At 41.3% G+C, this 24226-nt stretch overlaps 1 protein-coding gene across 2 annotated transcripts in view; it reads right to left on the reverse strand.

The window, feature by feature from the left end:
• Window positions 1-3761: 3761 nt before the first annotated feature.
• The window catches only part of KATNA1 (katanin catalytic subunit A1), a 53225-nt gene continuing 32760 nt past the window's right edge, over window positions 3762-24226 (reverse strand). For both annotated transcript variants that reach the window (XM_040350597.1, XM_040350598.1), the window contains exons 5-11: window positions 23699-23814; window positions 23251-23356; window positions 22754-22912; window positions 13617-13743; window positions 10758-10892; window positions 8143-8269; window positions 3762-4280 (exon numbers count right to left, since the gene is read on the reverse strand). In XM_040350597.1, coding sequence (XP_040206531.1) covers window positions 4082-4280; window positions 8143-8269; window positions 10758-10892; window positions 13617-13743; window positions 22754-22912; window positions 23251-23356; window positions 23699-23814 — 969 coding nt within the window. In that variant the 3' untranslated portion in view covers window positions 3762-4081. The remainder of the gene's footprint in view (window positions 4281-8142; window positions 8270-10757; window positions 10893-13616; window positions 13744-22753; window positions 22913-23250; window positions 23357-23698; window positions 23815-24226) is intronic.

Consider the following 24226-nt stretch of genomic DNA (forward strand, 5'->3'; position numbering starts at 1 on the left):
ATTCCTTCCAAAGGTTGTTTCGGCTTTTCACATTAATGAGGACATTGTTCTGCCATCCTTATGTCCTCGGCCGAAAAACCCGAAGGAGGCCACTTTGCATTCCTTGGACGTGGTTCGGGCCCTACGGGTGTACTTGTCTGCTACGGCTCTGTTTCGGAAGTCAGACTTACTGTTCGTGTCGGTGACTGATCCTAAGAAAGATCTGGCTGTCTCGTTGGCCACCATTTCTAGGTGGATCAGACAGGTTGTGCTCCAGGCCTATGCCCTAAAGGGGCAGGGCGCCGGCGCCCCCCTTTCAGGTTACGGTGCATTCGACCAGGGCGATTGGTGCCTCTTGGGCTTTCCGCCATCAAGCGTCTGTTTTACAGGTGTGTAAGGCAGCGACCTGGTCATCAATCCACACCATCTCAAAGTTTTACAAGGTGGATGTGCGTGAGTGCATCTTTTACAGGCGGCTGTTTAAGGTTGAAGTTCCTCCGTTGAGGAACTCTGGTTTGTTTGGGGATGAAGCTTGGTTTGCTGTGTTTTCCCACCCCTCGAAAAAAAATTTACACTGCTTGGGGACGTCCCTAAGGTCAATGCTGCTGTGTCCGTCAATGATTGGAAGAGAAAATAGGATTTTTGTACTCACCGTAAAATCCATTTCTCTGAGTTCATGGACGGACACAGCACCCACCCCTCCTTTTGTTTGTACTGCTTGTTTACGAACTGGAGCTGCATGATGCAGAGAGTGGGATGTACCCGGGGGACCCGCCCCCTGGGAGGTGCTGTACTGAGAAGTGTTAACACTTGAAGCGCTGTTTTTCTATCTAGTCTCTCCTGAAAGGAAGGATATATAACTCCCAAGGTCAATGCTGCTGTGTCCGTCCATGAACTCAGAGAAATGGATTTAACGGTGAGTACAAAAATCCTATTTTTTGGGCGGTTTCTCCCATTCTTCTTTGCGGGACCTCTTAAGCTCCATCAGTTTGGATGGGGAGCGTTGGTGCACAGCCATTTTTCAGATCTCTCCAGAGATGTTCAAGTCTGGGCCACTCGAGGACATTCACAGCGTTGTCCCATAACCACTCCTTTATCTTGGCTGCGTGCTTAGGGTCGTTGTCCTGTTGCAAGAGGAACCTTTGCCCCAGAGCGTTCTGTAGCAGTTTTTTTTTTTTAATCAAGGATGTCTCTGTACGTTGCTTCAATCATCTTTCCCTCATTCATGACTGTGTCCCAGTTCCTGCCACTAAAAAAACATACAGTGATGCCGCCACCACCATGCTTCACTGTAGGCCCGTCTCCCCCCGTATTTTGACAGGGTGGTCCGCTCTAGGAAGAGTTCTGGTGGTTCCAAACTTCTTTCATTTATGGATGATGGAGGCCACCACTGTGCTCATTGGGACCTTCAAGGCTGCAGAAATTTTTCTGTATCCTTCCCCAGATATGTGCCGATACAATCCTATCTCGGAGGTCTACAGACAATTCCTTGGGACTTCATGGCTTGGTTTGTGCTCTGTGACATTCACTGTTAAGTGTGGGACCTTATCCTTTTGTAAGCAACAAATGTAAGAAATAGGTTTAGGCATAAAGTTAAAATACATACTTTTTGCTCAAATAACTTAGAACCCCCAAACATTATTAAGCAGAGACCCTAGAGAATAAAATGGCAATCACACAGTATTTGTGCAGCGGTCTTTCAAATGTTAATTTTTGGGGGAAAAGACTTTCATGAATAAAAATAAACAGTAAAGTTAGCCCAATTTTTTTTTTTGTAAATGTGAAAGTAATTACGCAGAGTAAATACTGGTGACAAACTACGGTACCTAAAAGTCTCCATAGATGTTTAAATGTAACAGTTACCAGGTTAGTTAGGTCTTTTGCTAGAATTAGTGCTCTCACTCGGACGATTGCAGCAATACCACATGTGTCATTTGAACACAGTTTACATTTGCGGGCGCGACTTACATATTCATTTTCTTTGCTGCACAAGCAGGGGCACTTTTTTAAAAATTTTCCCTTTAAATCCCAAATCTCTCCTTTTGCACTCAAAAGTATTCAAATCGGGAAAAAAATTTAATCTGCGCCATTGGCATCTGGGTAAACCGGAAGTGATGTCGCTTATGGGATTTTACATCGGAGACTGGATCAAAGCCGAATCAGGCTTTCTTCGGGTCTCGGCATAGTCGGCGGATGTGTCGGCTGGTGGCTCGGGTCTCCCGGTGGGAGGGGAGGCCTGGGAAGAGCGGTGGGAGGGAATACCCCCTCCCGCTCCTTTAGGATTCCACCTGAGCGGCCTTTAGTTGCATCGGTTGTCATAACTAAAAAGCCAGCTGCTGGTTATAAAAATAAAAAAAAATAAAAAATGGCACGGCGTGATGTGATGATGCCTGTAGCTGCTGGCATCACCTTGGTTTAACCCCTTCAAGCCATGAACACAAATTTGTGTATGGTCAGTGCAAAAGGTGTTAAATAGACAGGCGTGTGTCTTTCCAAAGCATGTCTAATGATCAACTGAATTTAACACTGGTGGAATCCAATCAAGTTATAGAAACATCTCAAGGATAATCAGTTGAAACAGGATGCACCTGAGCTCAAATTTGGTTTTCATGGCAAAGGCTGTAAATACTTGTGTACATGTGGTGTTTTTGTTCATTTGAAATCTTTGGAAATTTATTAAAGAAAAAAAAAAAAACACACACTTCTCTTACATTGTCAGTTTGTAGAATTTGGGAGGAAAATTATTAATTTAAAGCGGGGGTTCACCCTGTTAAAAAAAAAGTTTTTTTTTTATAAGACCATTACATTCGGCATCGTAGCGCGAGCTACGGTATGCCGGTCTTACATTTTTTATCCCCGTACTCACTGTGCTATCGATGATTGAAGAATCCGGGGAATGGGCGTTCCTATGGTGAGAGAAGGCGATTGACGGCCGGCCCTGGCACGTCACGCTTCTCCGGAAATAGCCGAAATAGGCTTGGCTATTCACGGCGCCTGCGCATAGCCTGTGCGCAGGCGCCGTGAATAGCCGAGACCTACTCCGGCTGTCTTCGGGGAGCGTGACGTGCCAGAGCCGGCCGTCAATCATCCTCCCTCTCCATAGGCACGCCCATTCCCCGCGGGAGTCAGAATCTTCAATCATCGATAGCACAGTGAGTACGGGGATTAAAAATTTAAGACCGGCATACCGTAGCTCGCGCTACGATGCCGAAAGTAATGGTCTAATGATGCGAAGGAGGGTGAACCACCGCTTTAATCCATTTTGGAATAAGGCTATAACATGACAAAATGTGGAAAAGGTGAAGCGATGTGAATACTTCCCGGATGCACTGTACGTACAAATTATTTATTTATCTTTATTCTTTGTTGTTAACACGAGAGGAAAAAAAAAAAAGTTGAACTTACACTTAAAAAAAAAAAGGAATGACAAGTTGGTTTAAACAGGTATCTAAATACACATACATACAATATATTTTATTTATTTATTAATATATATATATACACACACACACACACACACACACACATACATACACACACACATATATATATATATATATACACACATATACACACATATATTATATATATATATATATATATATATATATATATATATATATATATATACACACACACACACACACATATACATACATGCATACATATATACACACACACACATACATACATACACACACACACACACACACACACACACACAGTACATTCACATTTTTAGGATATATTATTAGGACATGACTAATTCAAAATCCAACATGTTGAATGAAAACAGAGCTTTTTATTATTTATTAAATCATAGATATTACAAAAAACACAGCAGGATCCAGTCCCAACACTCTACAAATATAATGAAAACAAATAGAGCACATATGTGACATGCACAGAAGAATCAAAGTTACCTACCACCTTAGCAGGCTCCCTCTGGTACATCTTTTGTTTTTTGGCCACCACTTCCATGAATTGAAGCGGTACGCCCACCAATAATTCTATGCAAAGAGGGTTCTGATTTTTAGGTGCACATGACAGGTGCTCTTTAAGACTTAAGGCAGAAATCTCCCCAATAACAAAATATGGCTGTTCAACAAGAACCAAACTCTGCTATCCACTTTTCATATTTTTCAATGTCTGGTGCAGATACTGATTTTGAGACTTTCTTTAAAGCTGCCTCAAAATCTTCCATTGTGGTAGGCATGTGCATGTCATCCTTGGAAAGATTTCGAATTTCTTCTGGCAAAAGTCCTTCAATACGTCTTCTCATTGCCATCAAGGAAGCATCTCTGTGTACACAAGAATACAATGTTAGTCCAAACCACTATTTAGACACATTCTATCATACAAGTCTGTAGTATGCAAAGTATTGGTTATTTACAGGATACCTGCATTGAATGAAATGAGTATCCTTTTAAGACTCCTGGTCTCTCTGGCTTTGTTAATTTATCAATCAATCACCGCTCCATTAAAAGCATACATATTTCAGGCTTAAATGTCTTGTGTTCCCTGCAAACAATTAGGCAAGACAAGGATACCAATTCATTGACAAATGAGCAAACTGGACGTACACAGGGAGATCTAGAACCTGTAAAGCCATCTTAGGAATGAATTATGGTATTCACCTGCCTGGCTGTGCAGATGTCAAAAGGTTTGTCAACTACCGAATAGCTATACAGAGTTTCACACTTTAGCACAGAGGTGGGCAAACTACGGCCCGCGGGCCGTATACGGCCCGGCGGACCTTTTAATCCGGCCCCCGGGCGGATCGCTAGAAATCTGAATTTGAAGTCTGAATTTGCAGCCGAAAGAATTGCGGGTGTTAGCCGCACCTCTTTCCCGCCCCCCCCGCTGGTGCAGCCGAAGAAACCCGTGGGTGTTAGCCGCGCCTCCTTTCCCGCCCCCCGCTGATTCAGCCGAAGAAGCCATTGGAGCTGGCCACGCTTCCTTTCCCGCCCCCCGCTGACGGCATTCCCAGCCACCCGTCACCACGTGGAGTGAGTGTCCCCGAATTCAAAAAAGTCCCCCAATTCCCGCCAAGTAATGACCCGGTCCCGACTCCTCACCTCACACTGTGCACACTGCACAGGCTGCTGTAGGAGACCCGAGACGGCCGAGGACTGCAGGCAGCAAAACACTGACAGGACAGAGATTTCATCATCATCATCATCATCATCATCATCATCAGGTACTTGCTTGTGGGGATGCTGGCAGCAATTGATGGCACACTGGTGGCACACTGACAGCAATTGATGGCACACTGGCAGCAATTGATGGCACACTGGTGGCACACTGGCAGCAATTGATGGCACACTGGTGGCACACTGGCAGCAATTGATTGCACACTGGCAGCAATTGATGGCACACTGGCACCAATTGATGGCACACTGGTGGCACACTGGCAGCAATTGATGGCACACTGGTGGCACACTGGCAGCAATTGATGGCACACTGGCAGCAATTGATGGCACACTGGTGGCACACTGGCAGCAATTGATGGCACACTGGCAGCAACTGATGGCACACTGGCAGCAACTGATGGCACACTGGCAGCAACTGATGGCACACTGGCAGCAACTGATGGCACACTGGCAGCAACTGATGGCACACTGGCAGCAATTGATGGCACACTGGTGGCACACTGGCAGCAATTGATGGCACACTGGCAGCAATTGATGGCACAATGGCTGCAATTGATGGCACACTGGCAGCAATTGATGGCACACTGGCAGCAATTGATGGCACACTGGTGGCACACTGGCAGCAATTGATGGCACACTGGCAGCAATTGATGGCACACTGGTGGCACACTGACAGCAATTGATGGCACACTGGCAGCAATTGATGGCACACTGGCAGCAATTGATGGCACACTGGCAGCAATTGATGGCACACTGGTTTATGTATGTCTTAGTGATTGATTAACATCACAACTTCATTGATTTGAAATTGATACCCTTATTTTTTGTATGATTTTTGCTTTTGCTCATCACTGCCACACACATGCAGCCATGCATTGCACGTGTGTGGCAGTAATGAGCAAAACTAAAAATCATACAAAAAAAAAGCTATCAATGAAGTTGTGATGTGAATCAATCACTAAGACAATAAGACATACATAAACCATAATTTATGACACGGCATACATTGTCGTTTGGCAGGACTTTATGGGGACAATGTCTGCAGTCTCTGATCCTCTCTAGTATCATGTGCGCAGTCTCTGATCCTCTCTGGTATCATGTGCGCAGTCTCTGATCCTCTCTGGAAATTTTCACTAATATGAGTCACAAATAGTGAAAAATGTTCATTGTTTTGGGAAATTTTGTTTAATAAATTAAAAAAAAATTCTTGTAAGGCAACCTCACTTTTTCATTGTTTAACTATAACAAGTACTCGTACCAGTTGTCCAACAATGATATTTACTGCTTTTTATAAAGAAATACAATTGATTTTATGCAGTATTGAGTTTAGCCTTTTGGCCCGGCCCTCCAAAATATTTTTAGTTTCTCATGTGGCCCCATCGAAAAAATAATTGCCCACCCCTGCTTTAGCAGGTAAAACATTTTGTTTTTCAGATTATATATATATATATATATATATATATATATATATATATATATATATATATATATATATATATATATATATATATATATATATATATATATATATATTAATATTTGCCTGAAAACACTTTAAGTGCTTGCCGACCATCGCACAACGATATACGTTGGCAGAATGGCACAGGTAGGTGGGTGGGTGTGTGTGTGTGTCACACACAGCCCCTCCATGGGGATACCCACGATCGTTTCACAGAGGGGAAGAACGGGGAAATGCTGATGTAAACAAACATTTCCCCAGTCTTCCTAGCGACAGGGCACAGATCACAGCTTCCTGTAAATTGGGAGCAGTGATCACTGTGTCGCACACAGCCCCCACAGTTAGAAGCACTCCCTAGGACACACTTAACCCCTGCAGCGCCACCTAGTGGTTAACCCCTTCACTACCAGTGTAATTTTCACAGTAATCGGTGCATTTTTATAGCGCCGATCGCTGTAAAAATGACAATGGTGTCAAAAGTGTCTACCGTAAAGTCGCAGTCACGATAAGAATTGCAGATCGCCATTACTAGTAAAAAATCATAATAAAAATGCCGTAAAACTACCCCTATTTTGTAGATGCTATAACTTTTGCACAAACCAATCAATATACGCTTATAATACATATTTTTGGTAAAAAAAAATTGCAATAAGTATCGGCCTAAACTGCGGGAAAAAAATGTTATATATATTTTGGGGATATTGACTATAGTAAAAAAATGTTATCAAAATTGTGGCTCTATTTTTGTTTATAGCACAAAAAATAAAAAGCGCAGAGGTGATCAAATACCACCAAAAGAAAGCTCTATTTGAGGGGAAAATAAAAATTGTTTGGGAGCCACGTCGCACGACCGCGCAATTGTCAGTTAAAGCGACGCAGTCCTGAATTGCAAAAAGTGCTCTGGTCTTTGGCCAGCGAAATTGTCCGGGGCTGAAGTGGTTAAAGTATTCAAAAACCCTTAGCAAATTTTGCTAGTTAAACACAGCTGTATATATAGAATTATATTTAATGTATTCTGGATATAATGAGCATGTGTAGGGATGAATGAAAAGATAAGCACTTAATAACTAAGGCCAGTCATACAGGGTGCAGATTTCTTCTGCCTCTTTACTATCTTTTGTAAAAAACCTGTTTACAAAACCTCATTAGCAAGTTGGGAGCTTGTGTCCCTTATAAAAACTACTCCATCCAAGGTTTTAAATAATAAAAAAAAAAGTCTCAATCCAGGCAGCTACTGTTGTGCTATTTAGGTATCCCATAGTGTTCTGGGAATCCTTTGTCATGTAACACATTTAAATTTGTAAAAAGAACATTGTATACACATAGTAAAAAATAAAGAAAAAAAATACCTAAAACCCTGGTACTTTGATTTTAAAAATGCTCCCTCTTAAAGCAACCAACCCGTATTTCACTTTTTGAAGCATCCACGTCTCCTCTTTACACGAGGGCCGCAAGAAATTAGAACATTTTCACTAAAAGTTTCCATTACTATGCAAGTAATGTTACATTTAAATGTAATCTCCATATTATAATATATGAAGAGTGACATACCTGCACACATTAGTAATATCTGCACCAGAGTAACCTTCCATGTTATGCGCTATGCTTGCAATGTCAACATCATCTGCAACCTCCAGCTCTTTAAGGTTTATTCGCAGAAGCTCCTCTCTTCCTGGAGCTGAAACACAAAAAGGTAGCTTTTTCATATGTGTATCTTGATATATGCGATACAGCCCTCCTTCCTCACTGCCCCCCCCCCCCCCCCAATTCCACCTTCCTATGGTACTTGGTAACACCTCCCTTTCCCTTACTTAGTATAAATTCTTTGTAATTGTATTTTTTGGTTCTATTGATTAGCATTTTAAACATATCAAATAATATAGGTTTATTGATCATACTTTGTATTGCATGTAGAAAATCTATGAATCTATTTGAACTAAAGATGTGATACAATGCATTGTTACAGTTCCCAGCCTTAGTGGGTAACCTTGTGCTGCCCTAAAACACTATCTTAACAGTGGTTCTCAAGGTCCACTTACAGCGCATGGTTTCCACAATGTCAGAGGGGCGCACCACTGCCATTAAGTGCAACTTCAAACAAAACATCCTCTTTTTCTTAACAAGAAATCAAACAAAACATCTTTAATTAAGCAAAGAAAGATCAGGTTTGGAATGCTGCATGTGTCCTGTGATCACTGGGAGGGAGGAGATAAAAAACTTCTTAGATTTCCCTATCCCTGGGGAGTGAAGATATGGGGTGGTGACAGAGTCACCGACAGATAATTCCCTAGAAAAGAATGGCTTTAAAAAGGTCATTTAGGGCACTTTCACACTGGGATAGGCGTCCTGCCAGCACACCACTCCGATGTAAAAGCCCTTAGGCTTTCACACTGGAGTGACCGGAGAGGCGTTTTTTTTTTGCGCTATAGAGCCTCAGTGTGAAAGTAGCCTTATAGATTTTTCAATATTTTAGTTATACATGTAAAAGATCTCCTTAATGTAGATGATCTTTTTGAAGTGTGTAAAAAAACCTCTTCTAATAGTTTGTAGTTATATACGTGTATAGAACTGCCATATTTAGGCCTAAAGCGGAGGTCCGCCCAAAAAAAAAAAAAAAAAAATACTGCAGCTGCTGGCTTTTACTAATAGGGCACTTACCTGTCCTGAAGTCTAGCTATGTCAGCACCGCAGCTGATGTTTCCATCAGCTGTCGCCATCATTGCGGGTAAGGATACCTGGCAGTCTAACCTTTTGGCTTTACGAAGTGAACCCTACTGCGCATGCGCGAGGCCCGCTCCTCTCCTACTGGCCCAGCGACTAAGGATCCCGGAAGTGGGAAAGGATACCTGTCAGACGTGTCAGCTTCATCCGCAACGCATGCAGAGAAGAATGTAAAAGATTCAAAGTGTCCATTACAGACCAATTGATCCAAAAAGGCTCCTATACAATCTCCGAAATATATAAACCTTTACTGCAAAAAAACACTGTCACTAGCATCCTCAGCAGCAAACTGGGGCAGAGACTTTCACGATACTGACATGGCAGACAACATTTTACAAGGTTATAACAAAACCCTACCAATTGATTCCCAACGAATCTTGGAGAGAGACCCAACTGAAAACCCTCCACCGTGCCTAAATCCCTTTACTCCATGATAAAAACAACCCAAGAATAGCTACCTGCCCCCTATGCCAACAACCCAAACCTTCAATAACCAACCGTTTTTGGCCATGCACGTATATCTCTACCTTCTGGGAACAAGTCCTATCATTCATATATGGTATAACCTTGCTCAAGCTACCAAAAGACGCACTACTTTGTATCTTTGGATATTGGGACAAACGTCTAACATGGTCTCCCAACGCCCACACAAAAACTGGATCCTGATCTGCCTCCTAGTTGCTAGGAGATCTATTTAAAAAGGAACTGGTTTTCTATCCCCCCCCCCCCCCCCCCAAGGTCTCACAGGTCAAAAGAGAACTCCTACACCTGCTATATAAAAAGGACAAACACAACACCACCTTTAAACAAGAAAACTCCAGCAAGCATCTCTACTCCAGATGGCAAGCTTTCATGGAATAAACATCTCCAGAGGAACATGATAACCTTAAAATCTCCTTTCTCATATTATGGAGCTGGCCAACAGGCCCCGGGTCAGTTGACACCTTCGATAAGAACACCTGTCTGGAGGCCTTTTGGAATCCTCCACACTACAACAATGGGTCCACCCCACACCTCAATCATTGACACCCCCCTTCAAAAGTACCCTGCTCCGTTTCTGTTTTCACCATCCTGGTGTCAATAGGCATCATAATTGGTGCAACTCCCCTCCCTACCCTTCCTTTCCTCCGCATTTCTACCTTTTTTTTGGGGGGGGTTCTAGGGACCTCCTCACAGAATTTCAATCCAGTCATCTCTACATGAGAGTCCATTCTCTCACATGTTGTTCATTATTGAATGCGTTATGTAATCCACCTATGCACGCAAAACCTAGGCTACTAGGCCTACCATTTCATGGGGGGGGGGGGGAATGTATTTCATCCTTTTTACCTTACCCTGTAATGTAATCCTTCTCAATAAAATCTATGATAATGATAAAAAAAAAAAACGCAATTCCAAATCTCTAGTAGTGGCAGGTGTGGTACTGTTACAAAATTTCTACTAACTAGAAGGTAATGGAATGTAAATTCTTTTCTCCAAACGTCTCCTCAAAGCTTCATCGATATCCCATGGAAAGTTGGTAGCTGCTAGAACCATTACCATTCTAGATGGGTCCTCGTTCTCAGATGTACCACCTACACCTAGGATAAAAAATAAAAAAAAATACAGTTTAAGAAGACAGTACAATTACTTTTTCTTAATTTTTTCAGCATATGATAAAAAACCTGAACATGGTATGTATTAAAAAACAGTGCCCCAAAGAAAGAAACCATTATGTCCCTAATGAAAAAAAATATATATATTAAAAATTTGTATCAATGTGCGTTACCATTTTTTTTTTTATGCACTCTCCGTGGGCGTGATCCCGCGTTGTTCTCTCAATGTCTGAACGACTCCACACTGGATAGCAGCACAGCCATTGGCTCCCACTGCTGTCAATCAAATGCAGTGACGCGGCCGCCGGGGGGGGGGGGGGGGGTAGCAGGCCCGAGTTATACACTCGGCCGCTATTCACGCCGTGTGTATAACACGGGAGCACCCCTGCACGGTGACCCCCTCGGGAGAGAGCTTCCCAGAGGGGGTTAGCTCTTGAGGGGCGGAGACGAGACAGCCGCCATGGGACCCCAGAAGAGGACGTTTGCAGCCACGCTGTGCAAAACTGGGGACTGCCAAGAAGATTGAATGGTCTGTGTGAGCCACTTAGAAATAGTGGAACGAGAAGCTAGAGCCCCTTTACAGTGTTGACCCCGGATTACAAAAAGAATCCTTTGTGGAAAAAAGGGACAGATATTAGTCAGATCTACATCCAGACAATAGAGGGGAACTTTTCTTTTGCTGAGCTAGAGTCTGACAGAGGGACAAAGGAACAATGTCATGGCTGAGTTTATAGGTATAAATTAATCTTAGGCAAGAAGGAAGACCTGAGCCTCAACACAACCTTGCAATGCAAAATTAACATTGGATCGTCAGTACAGCGGCTCTAACCAGAGCTGACAGGTTTTCTTTGTTCTACCTGCTGGGTTGAATGAAAAAAACACTCCGTGTGTACCAGGCTTTAAATTCACACAAAATACAATAGGATATCCTTTATGAATGAATGAAAGAAAGACATCTAAAGCTGAACTCTAGTTTAGTATTGTGAGAATAAGAGGAAGGAGAGAATTATCACATTGGCATTTTAAACATACAGTGCTTTAAAAAAGTATTCGTACCCCTTGAAATTTTCCACTCACTCACCTCAGAGATAAAGATTACAAGACACCACCTTGTGGGTTAGGGTAGAGAGGATAGTCTAATGCACTGGTGCCCCTCCAGCTGCTGCGAAACTAGAAGTCCCATGAGGCATTGCAAGACTAACAGTTACAAGCGTGACTCCCTCCGGCAGAGGCATGATGGGACTTGTAGTTTCGCAACAGCTGGGGGGCCACCAAGTTGACACCCCTGGAATGGGTTCAAATGGCAGTTTGTAAAGCACAGAGAGAACCACATTCAGATGCCATGGTGTCACTGGGGAACATATCGTAAAAGCTGCACGTCGACCCTCTGTACAAAGGTTTTAAAAAAACAGTGAGAGACTAACAATCTCTGTTCCTGTCCCTCAGAATTTTGGGATTTAAATCAGATGAAGGGCAGAGTGAGAAAGTTCTAGAAAGGGTTTCTTATAGGCTGGGACTTTCATTTTCCAAAAAATTGTGACAAAAAAAAAACCTTAAAAAACCTCACCATGCCTCTTACTAAATACCTTGAACTGTCTACTTTCCAAAAAGGACTCATTTGGGGGGGGAATTTGTACTGTCTTACCATTTTAGGGCCTCACCAAGTGATAGACAGTCAGGACTGATCAATTTACATACAGATTATATATATATATATATATATATATATATATATATATATATATATATATATACATACATACATACATATATATATATATACATACATATATATACACACACACACACATACATACATACACATACACACACACACACACACACACCATACATAGGTTTGTAGACTCCATAGCTTTCACACAGACTAAATATACACCGATTTGGGTTATTTTTTACCAAAGTGACGCAGAATACATTTTGGTTTCAATTTAGAAAAGATTATTTGCAAAACTTGAACAGATTTTATTTTTTTTCAAATAATTTTTATTTATATAGCAAAAATAATAAATGTACAGAGTAATAGGTGTTAAAGTGTGACAGTGTTAAAAGATGAAAATTGGCCTGAGCAGGAAGGAGGTGAAAGTAGTTAAGAGCGGCACATTTTTTACTGGAATAGTAAGCACCCTATTAAAAAGGGGAGACATTGTTCCCACAGATCCACAGTGGGAACAGACCACTCCTCCACAAAATCTAAATAGATACAAGGCCAATAAGACTTTATGGCATTACTGGGTAATTTGTGTCATAAACCCCCCCCCCCTCCCCCAGGGCCAGAATCAGACAGACACACTCCGAGTGGCAAAGCCTTAGGCACGAAAACCATACAGCTAGTAGCAGGTGAGAGTTGGATAGCTGGAGATGGCAGACTAGTGGGGTACAGAAGCATTCATTTATGTGGAAAAATGTATATGAGATCCAATATGAAAATGAGTGTAAACAATATTTTTTTAAGATGTGTTTTGAGTTTCCTGTATATGTTAAATAAAAAAAAAATAGTATTTTTTGTCAAGAAAAAAAAAAAAAGTATTTGAATTTTATTGAAAAGTCAGCTAAAAATGCCAATGCCCGTAATTTAGGGGGGTTGACGATAAGATTTGGTCATTTAAGTAAATAAACTCATCTGTGAAAAGAGTTATGAACAGTTCTGGGTGGAGCGACCATATGATAAAAAAGAGAAGAGGGGGTTACCATCCATCTGCACCAAAAGCTCCGCTTTAACTCTCCTGCTGGCTTCATGCTCTTCTGAGGTGCCTCTGCGGCTGCAAATTGAGTCAATCTCATCAATAAATATGGTTGTTGGGGCGTAGAATCTTGCCTAAAATTAAAAAAATTGCAGTTAGAATAAAAATATTTTAAAAACCTAATAATAAGCTTTATAGTTGAACAAACCAAAAAACATATTTAGGAGCAGTTTTACCTGCCAAAGGATTTGCATATAATGTTTTTGTCAATGTGAACTTGGTGCCAAGTCTGAATGCTGCTCAAGCTGGGAAAGCCAAACTCTCGCAGTCACGAGGGAAAAAGGTGCCGGCTGCCAAAAGGTGCCCAACCAAAGCGATACATGTATAAAATCGAAGCACCACCACACTCCCATCCCGCCAACATAGTGTAGGCTTGAAAACAACCTCAGCCCAAAAATCTCCACCAAAGCCAAGCCACCCGACATGTTTCGCTCCTCCCACTGGAGCTTAATCATAGGGTTGGCATACCACGAAACATGTCGGGGGGCGTGGCTTTGGCAGAGACTTGTGGTCGGGGGCCGTTTTCAGGTCTACATTAGGTTGGCTAGACAGGAATGCGGCGCTTCTTTGATTTTGCACGTGTAGGTTTGTTTTTTATTCAGGTTGACAGTTCTGAGATTTAGACAACTATTATGGACAGCACAGCAGGCCTGGTGACTTAAATTATCTACTGCATTTAAGCAACAAACCTGAGTCGCCTCCGTGCCCTCAGCTTGCTACTAAACGGTGAAATGCAAAACTGATAATGTCGCTTCTCCGTTTCTATTCCTCTACGTTCATGTAGCAGAGCCCAACTGGCTTATAGCATTGCTTCCTAGTCTGAATGGTGCTGTATTTACCAGTCAGGGATTTACAATAGTTTCTAAAAATGTATTTCAGGTATTTATGTATACATAAAATGCATTACTTTGACATTCCAGTTCTTGTAAAATGAGGCAATCAATGGATGTTTCTATGTATGAAAGCAGCCTAATAAAGCAAAAAAAAAAAAAAAAAAAGAAGAGGATTGGGTAAAGCTAGTAGGTTAGCTTCATTAAAAGTAGTACATTTTTTTAACCACTTCAGCCTGGAAAAATGCATTCCCTTCCTGACCAGGCCATTCTTTTCTCCAAACGTCTCCTCAAAGCTTCATCAATATCCCTGTGTGTGTCGAGGGAGGTTGCTATAAATAGATTGGCAGTCAGTCTGTGTCTCAGAGCATTTTCATTCTTCTACCAATGTGGAGGGAGGGTATGTGCCTTTCCTCCAATACGCTGCTCCCATTATAATCCAAGCCTTTTTTAACAGTGCAGAATGAGAAAGTGAAAATTCTTACCGAATGTAAGAATTCTAAAGACTATAGCAAGATGAAGACAGAAGATATACATGCAAGACTTATGGAGGGAGATTTGTTTAACCACTTGCTTACTGGGCACTTAAACCCCTCGTGCCCAGACCAGCTTTCAGCGCTGATGCACTTTGAATGACAATTGCGCGGTCATACAACACTGTACCCAAATTACATTTTTATATTTTTCACACAAATAGAGCTTTCTTTTGGTGGCATTTAATCACCGCTGGGGTTTTTATTTTTTTGTGCCAAACAAAAAAAAAATATGGATTTTTTTTTTTTTAAATAATCAGGTTTTATATTTTGTTATAAAATTTTGCAAACAGGTAATTTTCCTCCTTCATTGATATGCACTGATGAGGCGGCACCGATAGGCACAGATAAGGCGGTACTGATGGGTGGCACGGTTGATGAGGCACCGATTGGTGACATTGATAGGTGATTGATTGATTGATTGATTTATTGTATTTGTAATGCGCCAAATACTGACCCGTCAGGGAACCGTCAGGGAAGCGATCACTGTTGTGCACTGGTGATCGGGATCGATGTCCCTCTGTCAGCCGCCGGTGATCGGCTTTTTTTTCTCCTCAAGTCATCAGCATGAGGAGAAAAAATAGCCGATTACCGGCTCCGTTTACATCACATGATCAGCTGTCATTGGCTGACAGCTGATCACGTGTTAAGGGGGCGCGCAGGCCGCTCTAGCAGAGGACGTTGTCTATTGACAGCCTCCCGGCAAAGTAATCCTGCGCTGTCGCCGTTAAGCTCTGTATCATCTGAGGGCGTTCACTTCACTGGGTATATGTGAGGGTTTAAATCTACTTTAAGACTTCAGTGCAGCATTTTTTTTTTTTTTAATACATAGAGCCTAATGTGTACGTGAATCAAAGCTTCCTTTTTTGTTTTATTTAGTGGGGATAGAATAAAACCATTGTCAGGTTTTTATTGCTACCAAGGACTCTATAAAAGATTTCCTTTGTGTTATTTCCAGAGACAACAGTTTCACCAATCAGGAATTAGAGCAACACAGACAGAAATGTACTTGCGGTAAAATACTATTCGTTCTTTTCAATGGAAGACACAGCTCTACTTTACATCACTTACTGGGTATAGTGCCACCTGCAAGTGTAGAACACCTGGTACAGAGAGATATATATAATATATATATATATAAATATATAATATATATATATATATATATAAATATATATATATATATATATATATATATATATATATATATATATATATATATATATATATATATATATATATATATATATATATAAAAACACAACCCAAAAAAACACAACCCAAGGGCACAACCTGCTGTGGAACTGCTCTTGCTACAAACCTCCCTTTTAAATTGAAGTTCAACACCAGAAGATTGAAATCTGGCAGAATGCTTGCAAGGCTTCTAGGTTACAAGAGAAGTTTGGTTGTTATTTTGGCTAGTCATACTTGCTGCATCTGTCCCTTGGCGTCTTTGCACTGAGAACCGAGCCACCAACACTGTCGGTGGCCCGGTTCTCACTCCTCCCTGTGCAGAGCGATGCCGACTGTCAGTCAGTATCGCTTCTGCTCTACTTCTCCGCACTCATTGTAGCGCTGAGCTGTGGAGGGGCGGGGAGCAGCCATCTCAACGGCTCGCTGAGACTGCCATCAATCAAGGCAGCTGGTGGATCCAGACTTGAAAGTCGGGATGACGCGTTGCCTCGACTGGCAGTGATGTCAGCGGAGAGCGGACTTCATACCGATCTCTGCAGAAGACGGGTCACAGGAGTGAGAAGCCCAGCCTCAGGCTGGACTTCTCCTTTAAGGTCCCGCTCTCCCTGACCTGAGAAATAGCCCACTTGTTAGATTCCTATCCTGGTATGTGTACTGTGAACTGAGCTGACACAAGACTCTCTACCCAGCTCCAGAGGGGAGATACTTCCAGCACTGCTACAGCGCTCTAGGTTCCCCCCTCCCCAATAGTTTATGTTGTGGACAATGTGGTGTCATTGTAAAATTATACCCACACAAGGTGTCCCTTCAGAGGGTGCATCCAGGGAAGCAAAGCCCCTCTAATCGCTTGAAATTAGATTACATTCATGGATAGCAGGAACTCTTCCAGGCTCAAAGAACCCTGAATGGACCAGAGACCCAGTATTCCTCTCCAGCTATGCAGGATGGCGTCTGTCATTACCATTTTCCAGCACAGGAGGAGAAACAACTTCCCAGGTAGCAGCAAGGGAGAGCTGAATGACCAAATTAAAGATGACTTAGACAACTTACCTTGATCTCTCTGTCCAGAGAGCGAAGACTGCTACCATGATAGCCAAAAACTTGCATACGGTGTCAAATGGATGACCACCTGCAAGCACGCAGTAGGGAAAACCCAAAGTTCTAATTTCTGTAGTTTTTCCTATGAAAGGAACATTTGACTTGGCTGGTATCCAAGACCAGCGCTTGGTATACCAGACAAAGTGAAACTGAACTTGTTCCACAGTTTGGAGGTATACGCCACCACTGGGCTGTTTTGATGATCTAAAGCAGAACTATGTCCTCCAATAGACGAAAAAGAAAATGCTTTGACTCAAATAGAGTAGGGGAAGATTAGAGCCCCAGCCAACTTTCTATTCTATTCTTGTTAGGGGCCTTATGATTACATACATTTTTCAGTTTTAGACACTCCACTCTTTTTGCTTGTGTTTTGGATCACTGCAAGAGCGAACATCTTTTTATTTCACATACACATTCCTTGATATTATATTGATTGCAAACTCATTTTGTAAAATCAATATAAAATAGAAATAAAAAAGGCAAAACATTTGTGTGTGGATATAAACAAAAAATAAAAATACATATACAATTATAAATACTTTTTTTCCCTTTTGATGTCAGGACAAGTCTGATCATTGTAGGCCCCAGCAAAGCTAGAGAACAGACCACAATGTGTTCTCCTGCCTAGGGTGGTTAGTTTTTAAAAGAAAAGCATAGGGACTGACAGGAACACCAGGGATTTCATACCAAGGAAGCAATACAAAGAACAGAATACTCTCTCATACATGTACATGGAACAGCAGGCACAGACCAGGAATATGAAATGTTGGTTTCACATATTCTTTAAGATGTAGAATGACACCTTGGAATTCAAAGACTACCAAATGATTACAAGCCTTCATAACCCTTTAAGAGGAAAGCAATCCTTCACTATTACATCCCCTTCATCTTGCTTCATAGCCAGGAGGCTCTGGCATCATTATTATTTGAAGTTTACCTCATTAAACATAACATTGAACATTAAAAAAAAAAAAAAAAAAAAGGTTTGCTTCACCGATCTACAACACATTGTTTCAGAAGTGCTTATAAAGTGATTGTAAATCTCCATTTAAAAAAACAAAAATCAAACATGTTATAACTTACCTCTAGGGCCGAAACAACTAATCAATTATGAAATTAATCGATTACAATTTTCATAATTGATTAATCGGCCAGTAACATAATGGGGTTAAAAAAAAACTAAAATTAGCCCTTTATAGTACAAAAAAGCAAATCACTACTGTAAATATTACTTTCACTGTCCCACAGTAAAAAAATGAACACCTTACAGTAGTGATTATTTGCTCTTTTTGTACTTATTTTTGTTTTTGTAACCCCATTATGTTACTAAACATCTCAGGTCTGGGTTCACACCCGGTTTTTGGTGCTTTTTGCAGAAACACACTACAGTTCATATACCGGTACATGTTTTTCTATGGGACACGTTCACATCCATGATTTTTTTTTCAGCTGCTGCGTATTTGGAAAGGACTTTTTAACCAAAACTGTGCCATTTTGTTTTTTTTGGTTCAATGTACTTCAATGGAGAAGCTGCAGAAAAGCATGTAATGTGTTTTTGCGGCAATTTGTGTTTTGTAATCTGCCCAACAACAAATTGGCCCAATTTTTTTAAAAATGCTTTTTTTTTTGGCTATTATCTGATTAATCGAAACAATAAATCGGCCAACTAATCGATTATGAAAATAATCGTTAGTTGCAGCCCTTCTTACCTCTTCTGTGCAAGGGTTTTGCACAGAGTGGCCTCAATCCTCCTTTTCTGGGGTTCCCCCGTGTCACTCCTGGCTCCTCCACTTCTCAAGTGCCCCCACGGAGAGACACTTTCCATGGGGGCACTGCTGCGTCCATTGAAACAGACAGCAGACCTAAGTCACGCCCCCTGACTCATGTGTCACTGGATTTGATTGACAGCAGTGGGAGCCAATGGCCTTCCGCTGCTATCAATCTATCCAATAAAGATCTGAGACAGTGGCTGAAGCTGCTGTGCTTGTCCCCTTTGCTGGAACGAATGGGCAAGAAAAAGGGGGGGGGGTGTGTCTTGCAGCACAAATTTTTTTTCACCTTAGTGCAGGGATCCTCAAACTATGGCCCTCCAGCTGTTGCAGAACTACACATCCCATGAGGCATTGTAAAACTCTGACATTCAAAGACATGACTAGGCATGATGGAAATTGTAGTTCCAGAACAACTGGAGGGCCAGAGTTTGAAGACCCATGCCTTAGTGCATAGAATGCAAGCCCTTTAAGGCATCCAGGGCTTTAGCAAAATAGAGATGGTCTGAAAGGTTTTTGGAGAGCAGCAATGACTTCCGTGTTAACCTTCTATGAACAGTATGAGAGTTCAATGCTTTTCCCCTGTCTACTCATTGAATGCACAGGTTATCAAATTCAGGAGAATGTAAATCCTAGGCTGTCGGGCAGATGGATTATGTTTTTAGCAATCCTTACATAACTCCAGAGAAGACTGCATCACTGGGTCTGGAAGTAATCCAAGTAATCACAAGCTAAAGCCATGGAGGTTGCACCGGAATGCTACAGCAAGACCAGAAGCCTAAGATGCCTTATTCATGCATATCTACATAAAAATAAAGAAAGAAAACAGCAGTTTTTCTAGTTTGGCAATTTCCCGTGGCAACAGCCTCTTGTAGTATGGCAATCCTTTGCAGTAACAATCACTATTTTGATCACTAAGTGATGTCTTTATAACCTTAAACTAGAAACTGCCTACAGCCGGTGTCTCTAAAAGTATGGCAATAGTATACCAGAATACATCGTCAGCAATTATCTTATAACAGCCATTTTTGGTAATGACAGTCTATTGCAAGAAGTCTCTGTAAAAGTGGTAAAATAAAGGTTGGTTCAAGTTTTGGGGCACTGGGTCCAGGTATGATTCTACAGACACAGTCGCATTCCACTGCTACAAAGGCATAACGTATACACTCACTGGCCACTTTATGGAGGTACACCTGTTCGATTGCCAATCACATTGCACATTGCAATCACATTGCAGCAACTTGTTGATGTCAGAGGACAATGGGCAGACTGTGATAGAAAGGCAAAGGTAACTCAAATAACTCGTTACAACCAAGGTATGCAGAATAGCATCTCTGAACGCACAACACATCGAAACTTGAAGCAGATGGGTTACAGCAGCAGAAGACCACACTGGGTGCCACTCCTGTCAGCCAACAGGAAACTAGTCTACAATTTGCACAGGCTCTCCAAAATCGGACAATAGAAGATTGGAAAAACATTGCCTGGTCTGAGTCTTGTGACATTCAGATTGTAGGGTCAGAATTTGGCGTAAACAACATGAAAGTATGGATCCATCCTGCCTTGTAGCAACGGTTCAGGCTGGTGATGGTGGTTTCACCATTTCAATACTGGGCACATTCACCCCTCCCTGCTTAGGACAATTTTCAGCTTTCAGCGCTGTCGCATTTTAATGACAATTGCGCATCCATGCTATACTGTACTTAAACTATATTTTTTTATTTTCTTTCCACAAATAGAGCTTTCTTTTGGTGGCATTTGATCACCACTGGGGTTTTTATCTTTTGCTAAACAACCTAAAAAAGACCAACTATTTTTTTTTTTTTTTTTTAAGTTTAGTTTCTGTTATAAGATTTAGTTCTCTCCTTCACCGACGGGCACCGATGAGGAGGCATGAATATGTAGAATTGATGAGCACCGATATACAGCACTAATATATGGCACAGATGGAGGTACTGACAGGTGTTATTGATGGACACCGACTGGCAGCTGATGGGCACAGATTTGCAGCTGTCGTGGGCACCTCCCATGGGAGCTGTGCTGATAATCACTGTGCTGATTATCAAAGCAGACTCATCCCCCCACAGAACGAGCCGCTGATCGACTCTCCCTGTCAGTGCAAACCGAGGAAAGCCGTTTACCAGCACTTCCTGGTTCACATGGCAAAGAGCCTCTGTCAGAGGCTCCTTACCACAATCAGAGATGCGGTGCGTCAGACTGACACGCTGCGCTGTGGGCGCACTCCAGCATGTTATCCTGAAAGACGTCCAGTCAGAATAACAGAACCACCACCTGGCCATGATTTTGCTATAGGCTGGGAAGTGGTTAATGGTGTGGGGGATATTTCTTGGGCACACTTTGGGCCCCTTAGTACCAACTAAGCATAATTTAAATGCCATGTATTGTTGATGACAATGCTCAGCCTTTTATGACTACAGTGTACCCATCTTCTGATGGTTACTTCCAGCAGAATAATGCACGATGTCACAAAGCTCAAATCATCTCAAACTGGTTTCTTGAACAGGACAATTGGTTCACTGTACTCCAATAGCGTACACAAGCCACCAGATCTCAATCAGATAGAGCAGGGGTAGTAAACCTCCGGGCAGCGGCCCACAGATGTTTACCATTTCTGGTGGATCAGATGGTCACCGGAGTCTCTATGATCATTCGGAGACCGTATGACTTCATGCCCAGCCTCTGTATTCAAACAGATAGCGCCGCCTCGGCTGGGAAGCTGAGATTTTTATTTATTTTTTTATCTTACCCACCCCATAGCTCAGTGTGAAGAGGACCTGTCATTCCATATTCTTATTACAAGGGATGTTTACAAAAAAAAGTGATCAAAATAATATATATTATTTATTTATGTGTCAAACTAAAAAAACGTAAGTAACATTAAACAAAACAATAAAGTTTAAAGTGCCTGTCCTCGCACACTGAAGCGAACGTATTCACAAGTCGCACCCACATATCAAAACGGTGCTCAAACCACACATGAGGTATCGCCGCAAACGTTAGAGCGAGAGCAATAATTCTAGCCCTAGACCTCCTCTATAACCAGTAAAAAAAACAAAAAATTTAAAGCGTCGCGTATTGGGATTTTTAAGTACCGAAATTTAGCGCCATTCCATGTGCGTGTGCAATTTTGAAGCGTGACATGTTATCCATTTACTTGGCGCAACTTCATCTTTCACCTTATGCAAACAAATTGGGCTAACTTTGCTATTTGTTTTTTAAAGCATGAAACCTTTTTTATATATATTAAATGTTTGGGGGCTCTGTGTAATTTTATAGCAAAAAAAGATGATGATTTTTACATGTAGGAGAGAAATGTCAGAATTGGCCTGGGTGACAAGTGGTTAAGTATCAGTACTCTTACTCATTGATAAAAAAAAAAGTGGTATCGGTACATCCCTACTAAAAATGCATACTTGTTTTCAGGCACAGAAGTTTTGCTGCCAAAAGTTTTTACCTAGCCGAATATAAATATGAAAACTCTGTAAGCTCTTCTGAGCAGGAACCTCTTGTATTGTATTATAACTGTAGTGTCTCCCTTTTATATTGTAAAGCACTGTGTAAACTGTTGGCGCTATATAAATACACAACAACAACTCTGGCTCAGAGCTGCTTAAGTCAAATTGGAAATTGCCTACGCACCATTTCAAACAGAAGGCGAACAAGCTTCTCAGATTCCCCTCTGTACTTCGATGTAAGAGTTGAAGAGGAAATGTTGAAGAATGTAGTCTTGCACTCTGTTGCAACAGCCTTAGCTAAAAGTGTTTTGCCAGTTCCAGGTGGACCGACCATTAGTACGCCCTACAAAAAAAAAAAAAAACATAATTAAAATAAAATACTTGGTGTCATTTTTGGAGCCATACAGCAACAATGAATTGGTTTGAAAATGCAACTCTGTCAGCTTTGATTTTCCTGTAGCTACGACATATTTCCTTTGTGTGGTCTAAAGTGGCTAAAGAGTGAGGATGACGAAGAACCTTCTTTTTACCATCTTTGTCACTGTTGGTGAAATATCGCTATTTGGCCACCAGGACTGGCGAGATGGTGATAAACTTTTCAGAGGTTATAACCACCCTAACTGGTGTTCACAATCTGCATATTAAAAAGGTACATAAATCCATTACGCTGCATTGTTTTACCTTCCACGGTCTTCTGATTCCTTTGAAGAACTCTGGCATCCACATTGGTAGTACTACAGCTTCCTTCAACAATTTCTTGGCTTCTTCCAAGTCTGCAATATCCTCCCTAAGTATAAAGCATATATAGCTTTAGAACAAATGAGGAAAGAATAACCTTCTAAAACAATGTATTTTAGAGGGCGAAAGAGCTGACTAATAAAATAGCATTCTACATAACCTGCATAATTCCATTAGGAAGCAAGAGGGAATAACTACATAAAAGGGACAAGCATCATCTGTTTTCAGCTCTGTTTTATGTAACAAAACTTTTTTAAAACAGTCATTTATCTGAATAATATAAATGCAAAGTGCACATAGAATTTCAGTGTATTGCCATGCATTTTTGCTGTGGATTTTCACATACTTTTTAAATTATTCAATTACCACAGCGCCCCCATGTGATACATACCATCGAATGTTGGGGTTCTGTGAAATTATGTCCCTTTCAAGAGCTTCTACTAAATCCTTATCATAACCAGTACCATCAAATTTCTTTTGCTCATTCTCAGAAACATCAGATTTGTTCTAAAGAAACAAAAAAACAAAAACAAAACACACACAACAGATTTAACAACAGCATTAAAAAAAGAGAATAAAAACCCAAGGATGCAAGAAGGTGAACAAAACTGTTGAAAGTATAACTATGGCCTAAAAAAAAAAGTAGCACTTTGAACCCCCATTTAAAAAAAGTGGTACTAACAGAGGAAGAGCTGGGAGAACACTTTGCAACGGGATTGGGTGTATTAAAAAAAAAAAAAAGGAGCATCTTAGGGAGTCAAGGTGTCTTGGAGGTAAAGATGAGCAGAGGTTCACCAATTCTGTAAAAAGCGGTGTCTAAAAATGAACAATTTCAGAAAACTGTTAAAACGTAAAATTGAAAAGACCTAAACATATTATCTACAGTACAAGAGACCAAAAGATTGAGAATCTGGAGAAA

Source organism: Rana temporaria, chromosome 4 (genome assembly GCF_905171775.1).
Source record: "Rana temporaria chromosome 4, aRanTem1.1, whole genome shotgun sequence".
NCBI classification, from domain to species: Eukaryota; Metazoa; Chordata; class Amphibia; order Anura; family Ranidae; genus Rana; species Rana temporaria.